Raw genomic sequence first — 14,436 nt, forward strand, 5'->3', positions numbered from 1 at the left:
GGACACAACTACCAAAATAAGAGTCCAATCAGAACATAAATACATGTGAAACATGACACATATAGCTCACATTAAGACAACGACAATGATTCTGATGAAACCCTGCTGAAAATGCGATAAACAATTGAAAAATCAATGTCCATCAACTATACATTATTTGATCTGACATCCTTCAAACAATCTCCATCAGCTCCAACTCATGTAGACTCACTAAATCAACATTTTAAAGTCAAGCTGAACCATCTTAATAGTGCTGGGAAAGTTTCTACAGTAACTGAACCCTTCTGCATGATTGTCATTAGTAATGAATGAAGCCACATGTGAAATGGTTGTTTTTGTTAGATTGTTACAGACTCAAACGTGTCAGAACATCTCAAACACTGTTCTCTTGTCCACAAAACAATCTTTCTAAACAACAACAGCCTCACAACATCTCCCATGACCAGACCAGCATCATCAATGAACATTCAAGCAGAAAAACCTGTTCTAGTTGCACAAAAACAACATCAAGACTTGTGTAAAAGGGCATAATAGGTCTTCTTTAAATGTACAAACTGGCCTGTAGGTTCATAGAGTTTCACTGTTATGTGTGTATTTGATAAATCCATTCATGTCATTTGAAAGATGTCATCATTGAATGTATTTTCTACCAAAACAATGATAAATGATCCACAGTTTATCCCACATAGACTGAATGTGTGATCAGTGTGTGAAGAGTTTAGAAAGAGTGACACAAGAATTGAGAAACTGGTGCTGGTCATTGGGTTTGGTAAAAAACTGTAATGTGTGAGAGAACTCCAGTAAATCACCATATGTGTAGAGAAATAATGCTTGCAAATCAAGTTCTCTCTTACACCCTCCCACACACCAAACCACACCACACTTCCCAACATGCACCACAGACAGATAGAGACAGAGAGAGAGAGAGAGATAGAGAGATGCTGCAGGATGCCGGGGATGCTGTTAGGAGACATCGTTCCCAATTTCGAAGCCGATTCCACTTTTGGCAGATTGAAACTGCATGATTTTCTCGGGGATTCGTAAGTGATGAGATCATGTTTGTGATATGAGAGAGTTTTGTTTGTTTAATGTGTTGTTCATCATAAATTACAATACAACAGTTTTATTCTCAACAGTCACTTCCTGAGGTCACATCTAACAATAACTCTTTTCTCCTCCTCTGTTCTTCTTCTTATTCAGTATTGGTTGTTTGTGAATTGTGTGGCTTGGATATAACACACGTTTCTCTCGTAATGTCCTCACAATGGACAACATGTGCGAGTCAGGCAGCTTTGATAAAACCGTACATGGTCAAAGCTTGTCTATTCCTGTATGGTGACTGTGTTTGTAGGTCAGGCTGTCGTGACGCCACTGTTACCACCTCTTCATCTACACCAAAACACTGACAGAGTTTGACACACATAAAGAGCAGAGTCGACAAAAACACTCTTTGTTATGAACACTATTTTAACGCTGAACACAGGTTTGGCCATTGCTAACAATATTGAGTGGTTTTCCCTCCACTGTTTTTCCAGTGTTCTGACCCTTCAGACTGTTAATGCTGCCGTCTTTTTGATCTTGATATTTACCTGAATATTGACTCTGTTTGTTTGCTTCCTGCCCCAATACTTTGCCTGTTATGACCTTATTGCTGATTTGCCTTTACCTGCTGTGAACTGTTGGGTGCTATTATTTAATAAACCACATATGGATCTGAATCCCAGTTTCCTTGACTCCTCGTCACAGTCTGAGTGTGTATAGTTATCTTTGTGAGGATCACTGTTAGACCATCAGAGTAAGAACAAAGTGAGTAATCTTTTGACTGGTCCTCACTTTCTGTTTGAAGGTCAAGACTTGGCTTTAGGGTTGAGGTTAGGGTAAGGGTTCAGGCACTGAGTTATGCGGTCAGTCATTATCAGACCCTTTTATGCTGAATGTTTTGCTAGAGTTAGACACCCTATGATTCTGAAACCTAACGCAAATAAATGCTGTGAAATGTTAAAATGTGTTTATGATTGTATAAAAGCCCATTTCTGCCACAAGAAAAGAAAATCATGCTTTGCTAAATAATGTCATAATTCTAACTTACTAAGTCATATTTATGAGATAAAAAATCTGACTTTTCATCTGATAAATATGGCTTAGTATGTCATGATTTCAACTTTTTAAGTCATAATTATAATTGACCAAAGCATGATTATTTTCTCTTAAGTGCCAGTATTGGGCTTCCACAGTCATGCCATTCCCCATGAGTGAACTGAGTTTATTTCCTCCATCAGCTGGGGCGTCCTGTTCTCTCATCCTCGAGACTTCACTCCTGTCTGCACCACTGAACTCGGCAGAGCAGCTCAACTCAGTCCAGAGTTCAGCAGACGCAATGTCAAGCTGATCGCGCTCTCCGTCGACAGCCTCAAAGACCATCACAGCTGGAGCAAGGTTCGCTTCTTTCAGTCTGAAGTGTGTCTCTCTGTGTGACGAGCTGCTAATGAGTCTCGACGGATGATTTCAGGACATCATGGCTTACAATAACGCGGAAGGCCGGAAGCAAGTTTCCTTTCCCAATCATAGCTGATGATCGGAGGCATCTGGTCGAGATGCTGGGCATGCTGGACCCGGAGGAGAAGGATCAGACCGGGATGCCGCTCAGCGCACGATGTGTAAGTGTACTGCACGCATGAATAAAACTTCAAAACGGCAAATTTAAAAATAAAAATGGCCTTGTAGGTCAAAGGTCATGGGTTCGAGTCTCAGGTCCGGCAGGGATTGTCGGTGAGGGGAGTGAATATCCAGCGCTCTCCCCACCCTCAATACCACGACTAAGGTGAGACGCCGCAGCATTGGCTGCCCACTGCTCCGGGTGTGTGTTCACTGCTGTGTGTGTGTGCACTTGGATGGGTTAAATGCAGAGCACAAATTCTGAGTATGGGTCACCATACTTGGCAACATGTCACTTCACCTCACTTCACTTACACATACCTGAAAAGAGTGTAAACCTTGTTTTGTGTTTGTTGATATTTTGCAGCAATAAAAAACTATATGTGTTGTCTTTACTGTATATATATATATATATATGTAAATAGTTAGGTACATTGTACTTACTGTTTTCATGATGTAGTGTAAAACACTTGTGCTGCTATTGAAATTGGACACGTGTAAGGTTGGGGGCAGGTTGTCACATCCCATCCCGGCTTTCCCTACAAATACACCCAAATTCTAACCACAGACACATGTCATAATCACAGCTACATCAAGGACTCAATAACACCCTGCATTTCCAATCAGTCAGTGTCTGGTGTCCAAAAGCATTACAGACTGTTTGTTCTGAACTTACCTCTCAGTACTCCATTACTGATCTCCATCGTTGATCTCTATCATTGTCTCCAGTGTTGTCTCCATCTTTGATCTCTACTGTTGATGTCAATTGTTGTCTCCATCAAAAAGGTCCTGTAAAGGCATTATAATTATATCTTGTGTCTACGTGTCAAGATTATGGTCTGTGTGAAAGCCTATTTATTCATCCACCAACAAGCAGCAGTTTCATCTGCGCCAAGGGTGTGATTCCATCACTGATTATGAGTTACTTAGACTGTGCTAAAAAATGAATCCTCACCTTTGTTCACCACCGTGACCCTTACTGCTGCTGACCTCTCTGTACCTGTTTCAGCTCTTGTCGACTCCAGGTCAGCTTCATCTCCAGGGCACTCTGCCACCAGCTCCACCTTCGCAAAAAGCCTTGTAAAACCTCATTCTCCAATTCCACTCTATAGTCAGAAACCTCTGAGCCGATGTCTCATTCATCATCTGCACACTGAGAACATCATCCTCCTTGGTTCTGGAGAAGTCGACAGCTGAGATCATTCTGGGATGCCCGTGGCTCATCCAGCACTCACTGGTATTATCCTGGTCAACCAGAGGCGTTCTGAAGTGGGGTAAAGATTATTTACCTGGATGTTTCCCTAATCTTCCTCATCCCCTATTGACTTCGGAAATCCATGAGACCTCCAGTTTAGTAGTTGGGACCACAACCATCAAAAGCCTTGCCAGTCTAACATCCACAGAGATCCCTCCTGAATAGTCCCACCTTCAGTGTCTTCTGGCCACCAACAAGCCTTTTAATTGCCATCTGACCTGCCATGGGACTGTGGCATCGTTGAGAAAATCTACCCGTTATCTCTCCCTGAAGCGCTACTTCAGAATCACATCCACCCTTTTACTTACCCCTGCTGCTTCAAGCTGCTTCTTCACAGCTGAGAAGGATGGAGGATTACTATAATGCAATTGATGACTGGGCTCTAAAAAACTACACAGTGAAGTATCCACTCCCCTCCGTCCTGGCATCCACTGAAAAGAAGAGCAGCTGTCATTACGGATCTCAAACTTCACAGCGACTGCAACCTCATTCAGATCCTGGAAGGGGGGCAAACGTAAGTTCTCTTTCATGTAACTCCTTACAGGCCACTATGAATACCGAAGATTTATGAATTCGTTATTCCGCGAGTACCTTCACCATTTCTTCTTGGTCTACATCAAGTGATATCTTGGTGTACTCCCAGAACCAGACCAAACATCATCACCACGTAGGGCTGGTGTTGGAAAAGCTGAGGGAGCACCAGCTGTTTCTCATTCCATCAGACTAACATCCAGTTCTTGGGCTATAACAACATCTACAGTCTCCTAACAGCCTTCGCTCACATCTCTCCAAGCCTCGCCCAAGTCTCTGTTCTGGCCCCCAAAGCAGCTAACGCATTCGAATGACTCAAAGAGGGTTTTACATCTGCTCCTATCCTCATTCACCTGGATCCCGAGCTAGGGTCCGTACTGTACCAGCAGCAGGGGAAGTCTCAACAACTCCATCCATGTGCCTTTGGAAGGAGATCGACACCCCCCACAGACCAGGCAGAAGGCGTGGCTCTCCACACAAGACATCCGGCTCCTGCTCCCATGCAAAAAAAAAGCTAAGCCAACATCTGATGTAGGTGTTTTTAAAATAAAAGTACAATGTAAAAACATGTACAGTATGTACTCAATGAGTGAATTTTATCCAATAATTAATTTAAATGTTATTACAAAGTAGTTAAAGACACTGAATATAAAGTTTGAACAAACAGTGAAACGGTAAAAAAACTGAATGTTAGAGCTTGATGACTGCAGACAACACCACAATTTGTGAGACAATGGAATGAGATCACATTTGTTTTCCTGTGATGCTGCTTCCTGGGTATTTAAGCAGCATTTCAACCTGTTTTGCTTGGTTTGGTGGTTTACTGTTATAAGATATCAGTTTAACATAACTGAAAAGGTAGGGACATTGGTTTGGACAGAGCCATCACCTGCACTAACTGATCTTAACGTGTGCACTTTTCGTTCAGGTATTTGTGATTGGTCCAGATAAGAAGCTGAAGCTGTCCATTCTCTATCCTGCAACAACGGGACGTAACTTTGATGAGATTCTCCGTGTGGTCGACTCTCTACAGTTAACGGCACACAACCGTGTGGCCACACCTGTGGACTGGCGGGTAAGCCCTGGTCTGTTTGGAGTCTGTGTGTTCCTGCCATCAGTGTGTAATGAGTAACGCTCACATCTGCTCTTGTCTGAAGCCTGGAGACAGTGTTATGGTGCCGCCCAGCATCCCTGAGCAGGAGGCCATGACGCTCTTCCCCGCTGGAGTTTACACCAAAGACCTGCCCTCCGGGAAGAAGTATCTGCGCTACACACCACAGCCAAACCCCATCAGCAGTGACTGTACGGACGGCTGATGTGGTGATTCAGTGATGCCTGTGTGTGTGAGCAGCTGTTCGTATAAACACTGTTCTCAAGCGAAGAGGCACAGTCCTCACAGGGTTTTATTTTTGTGTAATGTTTTTTTTTACTAATGTTTCATGTTGCAGTTACACTTAATTTTAATAATAATAATAATAATTAAAAAAAAACCAATTCTAATTTGTATTTTTACATTTGCAAGTGTAATGGACTTTTTAATGCATTTTATCAAAAAAATTTTAACATTTATTCCAAAATACTATAACACATTTACAAATTACAACTATATTTTTAAATTATAGTTCAAGTATACAAGCAAACATGAGTTTATCAATAAAGCTGCACAAAACAGTGATGTCATCATCCAGCTACAGGTCAGGTCTCATCTGATAGATCAGTATTGCTGAATATTATATGTCTCCAACTAAGCGAGCCAGACGCGACACACACACACACACACACACACACACACACACACACACACACACACACAATAATAATAATTAAATCATGCAAAACTGATTTTAAAAAGACTTTTATTGCTCTGAAATGCATATTTCAACACTGATTCCAGTTATGGTCGAACACAAAAGTGGTTTTGACTGGTTTTATCTGGTGATAGTTTCCTCACTCCTGCTCATTTGTGTAAAATACCTGTGCAGGTGTAAAGGGCTGAACACATATAATGTTCAGATAAAGGACAGATTCATGAAAATCTGGTGTTTTTGGTCATTTGAAGCAGTCTTCATGTCAAGACTCTTGTGTTTAATCTATGTCAAACTCCATCATCCTCCATCAGCGCCACACACTCCTTCTGATGATCGTACAGACGCAGAAACACGGCGTACTTCCTTCTGTAAAAGCTTTACAGAGACGAATATTCATTCTTACTAGTACAGGAGGGAAGAACTGCTGATGCAAGAAACATGAGCACAAGAATCCTGATTTATAATCCTGTACTATATTATGAGAAACATCATTGAACTCTACCTTTCTAGCTCAGGGTTTGGTCTGACCACATGCCCGATTCTGGTCATCTTCTTCATTGCTTCCTAAGAAAGAAAGGCAGAATGTTCCTCAGGGTCTCTGTGACGTTATGAGTGTGTGTGTGTGTCGGGTTCAGTCCTGTACCTGTATGGATCCGCAGTCAGATGAAGCACAGGCTCCGATCACAGCAGATCCCAGCAGCACAGCCTCTGGTTCGGCCGGCAGGACCACCGGCAGCCCTGAAACACACACACACACACACACACACACACACACACACACACACACACACACACACACACACACACACACAACCTCACATCAGTGTCTGTACACACATCTAACACACTGCACTTCATCATTCAGTGTGTGAGAATCAGCTGGTGTTTTGGTGATTTTTAGTGGATAACACTGACAAAAGTTATTAAAAATAACAACAGTGTTCATATATGAATATTTTCAATGTACAAACGCAAATGGCTGAGCAGATATTTGTTGCATTAAAGGGTTAGTTCACCCAAAAATGAAAATTCTGTCATTTATTATTTACACTCATGTCGTTCAAAACACTGCTTCATGAAGCTTCGGAGCGTAATGAATCTTTTGTGTCGAATCAGCGGTTCGGAGCGCCAAAGTCACGTGATTTTAGCTTTTTGACACGCGATCCGAATCATGATTCGATACGCTGATTCAAAACGCTCCGAAGCTTCCTGAAGCAGTGTTTTGAAATCGGCCATCACTAAATAAGTAGTTATTTTGTTTTTTTGGCGCACCAAAAATATTCTCGTGGCTTTATAATATTAATATTGAACCACTGTACTCACATGAACTGATTTAAATATGTTTTTAGTGCATTAATGGATCTTGAGAGAGGAAATGTCATTTCTGGCTATGCAGGCCTCACTGAGCCATCGGAATTTCAATCAAAAATATCTTAATTTGTGTTCTGAAGATGAAGATGAATGAAGGTCTTACGGGTGTGGAACGACATGAGGGTGAGTAATTAATGACATTATTTTCATTTTTGGGTGAACTAACCCTTTAAATTACATCAGTCACATTTACAGTGATCTTACAAAATCATCTATAATATGTGTGTTGATAATAATGCCTGTGATGAACTGCAGCGTGCATTTGTGGAAATCTTTAACAGGCGGTTTATGACCCTTGACCTTTCTACATCCTCCATTAACTAACACAAATCAGACTCATGTTAGTTGTGTGGTGACGTTCACAGTCATGTGACGTCAGTGTATCAGCTGGTCTCTACACTTCACAGGTCAGCGACGCACAGATGAATCACACTCACCCGTGATGTTGGCGTGTGTCTGTACGAACAGAGCGTTCTTGCTCAGCCCCCCGCACAGGAAGAGGGTTGTGATGTCATGTCCTGCCTCTCTCATGGCATCTATGATGTGTCTGGTGCCGAGCTTCAAACAACAGAGACACAATTAACATGTCAGATTCATGTGTGTGTGTGTGAGTGTGAGCGTGTGTGTGTGTGTGTGTGTGTGTGAGTGAGTGTGTGAATGTGTGTGTGTGTGTGTGTGTGTGTGTGTGTGTGTGTCTTACAGCGATGGCCTGAAGAGTTGCTAGATACAGCAGAGCCAAATCATCCAGCGTCTGTGATAAAGTGAGTCCCACAACCTGAACAAACCAGCAGGAACTACATCAAACAATGATTTACTGCAGTAAAAATGAGGTAAAACAGTGTATTGTATCTGTAATCACAAACACTTTAATGCTCCTAATAATGAGCTTCATGTTCTTATTTTGTGATTTGCGCTCCTCACCAAGCCCCGTGACGTCTGGTCGGCCAGAGGAGAGCGGTTGCCGTGGAAATCAGGCCAGATGTGCAGGCCGGCGGTCAGCTGCTCCAGATGTGCTGCGTCTCCACACATGTGCTGCAGATGGAGGTTCAGGCAGGAGCAAACGTGTTTCCCACTGAAGAACAAGAACACAGACATCAGACTGAGCGTCATCAGAGAGACGGCATCAGAGTCACTGACGCTCACCTCGTCTCCGCCTGCTCTCTCAGCTGACCGTACGCCGCGTGTCCCTTCACCACATGGTCCACCTGAAAGATGTTCATATATTTCCATGTAAATCATCTGTATATGCCGTGTATAAGACCTTCGTTCATCTTCAGAACACAAATTAAGATATTTTTGATGAAATCCGATGGCTCAGTGAGGCCTGCATAGCCAGCAATGACATTTCCTCTCTCAAGATCCATTAATGTACTAAAAACATATTTAAATCAGTTCATGTGAGTACAGTGGCTTCAATATTAATATTATAAAGCCATGAGAATATTTTACTGTAACGTGTAAACAACTGCTCATATCAAAGGCACATGTGACTGGACGCTCCGCTCTCACCAGTCGCCCCGTGGCGCTCTGGACCGCCCTCATTCAGCCACAGTCCCGGCAGCATTGCGGACAGATACGGGCCCCAGACCCCGGGGACGAACAGCGGCTGCGTGCTCACCTGAGAGAGACAGACACACACTGACATCATCAGTCACATGCTCTGAACACACACACCTACAGGAACTGGAGCTCACAGCCATGTGACACGAGGACGTCCCACAGATGAGCGCCATACGGGACGTGACCGGTTGCTCTTCACAGGGCAGCTGGTGTCCGCTCACATCGGCCCCGATCACCCCTGCAGGAGAGACACCACAGAAAACATTCATTTACTTCAAGATAAGACTGAGTATATGTTTAAAATACACTTCCCTTGTTAAATCAAATGTTTTTATATTATAATAAGTTATATGAGTAAAGTTATTCTTTAATGCAAAGTGTAGATAAATGGAGTTATTGTTTCCTAAAAGAAAGAAGCGATTCTGAACTGCCTGAAACAAGCTGACAGTATTTATATTTGTGAACAAGTAAAGACGCAACACCATCTGTTAGTTCAACTAGATACGTTCACATTATGCAGATTTTATATAACTATCTGATCTATTCAGGACAGAAGCAGGTTGTCGAATCTTTACAGGTCAATCAGAAGTGGAGTGACACTGTATTTAACAGCTCAATATGACAGGAAAGAGCTCTGGATGAGCGAGCACTGATGGCGTATCGTACCTAACCCTCCTGCGTGAGCGTCTATGAGCGAAGCGGCCACAGCCGTCCCCGGTCTCAGGCCCAGATCTGCAGCGGCGTCTGCGGTCAGTCCTCGTCCTACAGGAGTCCCGGGACAACATGTCTGCTCACCTGCAAACCAAACATTATCAATGAACACAACCGGCTGAACACACACACACACACTCCTGAGCCGTACTCTCTCCCACCGATCTTAGAGTAACTGTTCTCCATCAGGTCCTCCAGGCCGACGGCGCTCCAGAAGGTGTCGTCCCACCCTTCAGACGGGGAATACGTCCACTTACAGACCAGAGTACACAGAGACCTGCGGCAGGAGAGAAGCTTCATTACTGTGTGGATACGATATGATCAGGTCATGATATGAAAAATATGTTTGTAAGTAAGTAAGTAAGTAAAGTTTATTTATATAGCACATTTATCACAGCAGAACTGACCAAAGTGCTGAACAAAGTCAAAGATAAACATAAACATAAACATAAAATAAACAAAACAGATAAAACAATAAAACATAGACAAAATCCATTTAAAATGCCTGGGAATAAAGATATGTTTTCAACTTCATTTTAAAAGTTGTAATGGAAGGTGCAAGGCGAATGTCCAGTGGAAGTTGGTTCCAGAGACGGGGGGCCGCAATAGAAAAAGCACTATCACCCTTCGTTTTTAAACGTGAACGAGGGACAACCAAGAGAGCTCTATCAGAAGATCTTAGAGATCTGGAGGATGAAGAAGGAATAAGATGAACCGAGAGATAATATGGGGCTTGACCATTAAGAGCTTTAAAAACAAACAACAAAATTTTAAATTGAATTCTAAAATAGACAGGAAGCCCATGAAGAGAGGCTAAAATTGGTGTAATGTGCTCTGTTTTCTTTGCCCCGGTCAACAGTCTCACAGCTGCATTGTGTACCATCTGTAAGCGTGCAATGGATGACTGAGGAAGACCCAGATATAATGAATTACAGTAGTCAAGGCGAGAGGTAATAAAAGCATGAATGACTTTCTCCAGGTCATTAAAAGTTAAAAATGATTTCAGTCTCGAGATGATGTTCTTGACAACTGTATTAGTTTGCTTAGTTAAGCAAAGTTCAGAATCCAGAATGACACCAAGATTCCTAACCTGGGAGGGGAAATGCTTGCCAAGCTCATTCATAAGACCACTTCTCAACTTAGGGGGACCAAAGACGATTACTTCCATTTTATTTTCATTTAGTCGAAGAAAGCTATTGGACAGCCATTTCTTGATGTCCCCAAGGCAGGCCAATAAGAGTTGAATAGTATCGCCAGCTTTCAATGGTATGTACAACTGGGTATCAACAGCATATAAATGAAATGAAACATTGTGTCTCCTAATAATGTCTCCCAAAGGTCGCATATATAAATTAAAAAGAAGTGGCCCCAAAATGGATCCTTGGGGCACTCCACAGGTAATAGGAGCAACAGATGAAGAAAACCTACCTAACTCAACAGAAAAAGACCTGTCTCTAAGATACGAGTTGAACCACTGCAAAGCAATACCCCCAATACCAAACAGATTTTCTAATCGGCAGAGAAGAATATCATGATCAACTGTATCAAAAGCAGCTGTAAGATCAAGAAGGAGGAGAACTGAATTTTTACCACTATCCACTGCAAGCAAAATGTCATTGAATACTTTAAGCAAAGCAGACTCAGTGCTATGATGAGCAGAGAAACCAGATTGGAGAGGTTCTGTTAATTTAGCTGCATTCAAAAAGGAAATCAATTGTGAATATACAACTTTTTCTTAAAGTTTAGATAGAAATGAAAGCTTAGAGACAGGCCGATAATTATCAAGGCAATTTTCATCCAAACCCTGTTTCTTAAGCAAAGGTTGAACTACAGCATGCTTGAAACATTTCGGGACAACCCCAGCACTTAGAGACGAGTTAATCAATGACTGAATGGAAGTACCGATTTCAGAAAAAGAGGCCTTAATAATCTCAGAAGGAATGACATCAAGTGAAGAGGCAGTTTTCTTCATCTTATTGACCAGATCACAGAGTTCCCTCAAAGAAACAATTTGAAAACAAGAAAAGGAAGCCGGACTTGCCAGCGAGAACAATGACAGATCTGATGACTGCAAGGTAAAAGAGGAGCGAATAGCTAACACTTTATCTGAAAAAAAATGTAAAAATTGTTTCACAAAGTTCAGTTGAGGGTTCCACATGAAACTGACAACCTGGATTAATTATTGAATTAATCGTGGAAAACAGAATTCTAGGTCTATGAGAGTGTGTAGTAATCAAACCTGAAAAATACTTAGACCTAGCTGATTTTGCAGCTTTCTGAAAGTTAAACAAACAATCTTTGAAAAACTCAAGAGACACAGTTAACGAATCCTGTTTCCATTTCCTCTCCGCTTGACGACATGCCCGCCTGAGAGAGCGAGCATTATCGTCGAGCCAGTAATAAGATTTCTGTCTGGGTGACTTTAACTTAAAAGGTGCAATAGCATCTAAAATATTAGAACAAGATGTATAGAGAAGAGAAGTCAGTTCATCAGGTCCAATGGAAGACTCAACAGCATTCAGAATAGATCCTTCAACAGCGTTAGCATGATAGATTTCACTAAACTGAGGAGGAATAGATGAATTTATACAACGAGAGTAATGGCCCAGATGTTTTTCCATAACTGCAGAATTCTCAGCATGGACATTAAAAACAATAGGGCTGTGATCAGAGAAGGAGACAACTTCTATGGTTACATCTTCTACAGCAACACCATTTGACAAAATAAGGTCCAGTGTGTGACCATGGATATGAGTTGCTCCATTTATATGTTGCATAAAACCAAAAGATTCCAAAATATTACCAAATTCACTGACCAAGGGTCGACCTGGGCAGCACACATGTATATTAAAATCACCCATTAATAACAGCTGATCATATGATGGCATGATATGAGTTACAAATTCACAAAACTCTCATATAAAAGCACTGTCAACATTAGGTGGTCCTATAAATAAGCGCACAGAACATTGCAGTGGAATCAAACTCAAGCACAATACATTGTAACTCAAATGATGCATAACTCCCGACAGAAACGGGACGTACGTTAAGGGTTTGTTTAAAAACCATGGCAACCCCACCGCCCTTGCCAGTACATTGTGATGTACTAATAAAACAACAGCCCGGCGGACACAGTTCTTCAAAAACTGACGACTCACCGGCAGAGGCCCATGTCTCCGTCAGGAAAAGGATATCCAAGTTGCGTCCAGTATAAAAGTCATTTAAAATATAAGTCTTGTTGCACACGGACCTAGCATTGACTAAGGGCATGTTGAGATGAGACTGTGGTTCCGGGTTCCGATCCAGTCGAACAAAATCCAGTTGGCGAAGATGTAAACGTTCCACTCCTCTCCGGCTAAGTCGTAAACGCGGCAAAGCGGAGGTAGAAGAATCACCGAAAACTGGAAGATGAAAAGCATATAAATAATCCCAAGAGCGTCGCGCCAGACTATGCCCCTCCAAATATGTTGTATCCAGGGAAAGCTGGGTTGAGAATTTTAAGGTGGAAGCAATCGCCCGTCTAATTCTCACTCGAACACCGCCACGACAACCTCTCTTTCTGCGGCATTTCCGCAGAGGATGAACACAGCAAGGTAGCTGGTAAACGCACTCTGGCGCAGGTGGATTGGAAGAGGATTGAGAGCGAGAGTAGAGAACTGGGCAGTTTTCCAGGTAACCAGCTTCCATACAAAATTTGATGTTAAATAGGGCTTGGCGATCGTAGGTCAGCACTGAGTCTACATGATACCAGTGCAATACCACACAAAGAACAAACAGTACAGGTAACGTTACTACAGACTGAAACACACAAGAGAGACGGCATGCCGAGTGCACTGGCGCCATCTTAGCAGAGTAGAGAGAAATAAAGTTTGTTCGGAGCATTTGACAGCAGATCGTTTTGTAAACAAGTCACAGTGTGATGATGAGAGTAACTGTCTGTAAATGATTTCATACGTGTGACGCTCTTATATGGATAATGTTTTCAAAAAACATACGGTGCAGTTAATTCCTCCTCAGCATTTCATATTTACAGGAATTCATAATGATGACATCAGATGTGTTTAAGTCACTAAGTTCAAAGGAAGATGGTGATGGACCTTTCTACAAAATAAATCATTTTCTACTTATATAAAATAATGAATAAATCACACATGCAATGTTTTTGCTCTTTATGTTTTAATTTATGAAGGTGCTGTACATTTACTTCTATCATAATTGATAGAATTACAGTAGCATCAGATTTTTTCATGCAACATTAATTTCATTTCAACAAATATTAGTAAATGAACATTTCAGGAAGAGGATTGAAAATAGTCATTTTTCCAGATGTACAGTATTGGCCAAAAGTGATTTCCGACTGGAGAATACTGACATTTTCCCCCTTTATTCAGATAATAATCATATTGCATATCTGTGTTTGGAGTCGATTGTTTTATTTGTGATAATAACGCAATGAAACCTGCAAAATTGTGCGACATCATTTTTGTCCAGTCTGTCAAAGAAATGATCAACATATTTTTTCAAAGCAAACCAAACCTGTAGCTG

At 41.8% G+C, this 14,436-nt stretch overlaps 2 protein-coding genes across 2 annotated transcripts; one reads left to right on the top strand and one right to left on the bottom strand.

The window, feature by feature from the left end:
• Window positions 1–934: 934 nt before the first annotated feature.
• Window positions 935–5,766, top strand: LOC125250040 (peroxiredoxin-6-like). Its single transcript, XM_048162346.1, is given in 6 exon segments — window positions 935–1,040; window positions 2,280–2,436; window positions 2,510–2,545; window positions 2,547–2,657; window positions 5,370–5,516; window positions 5,599–5,766. Coding segments are annotated over 6 exon segments (702 nt in total). The 5' UTR covers window positions 935–948; the 3' UTR covers window positions 5,758–5,766.
• A 514-nt stretch (window positions 5,767–6,280) lies between these two features.
• On the bottom strand, window positions 6,281–11,295 carry LOC125250034 (FGGY carbohydrate kinase domain-containing protein-like). Its single transcript, XM_048162339.1, is given in 12 exon segments — window positions 6,281–6,624; window positions 6,752–6,813; window positions 6,893–6,987; window positions 8,058–8,178; window positions 8,321–8,395; window positions 8,542–8,692; window positions 8,764–8,825; window positions 9,130–9,150; window positions 9,152–9,238; window positions 9,315–9,418; window positions 9,847–9,975; window positions 10,053–11,295. Coding segments are annotated over 12 exon segments (1,134 nt in total). The 5' UTR covers window positions 10,192–11,295; the 3' UTR covers window positions 6,281–6,536.
• Window positions 11,296–14,436: the final 3,141 nt, after the last annotated feature.

Source organism: Megalobrama amblycephala, linkage group LG17 (genome assembly GCF_018812025.1).
Source record: "Megalobrama amblycephala isolate DHTTF-2021 linkage group LG17, ASM1881202v1, whole genome shotgun sequence".
NCBI classification, from domain to species: domain Eukaryota; kingdom Metazoa; phylum Chordata; class Actinopteri; order Cypriniformes; family Xenocyprididae; genus Megalobrama; species Megalobrama amblycephala.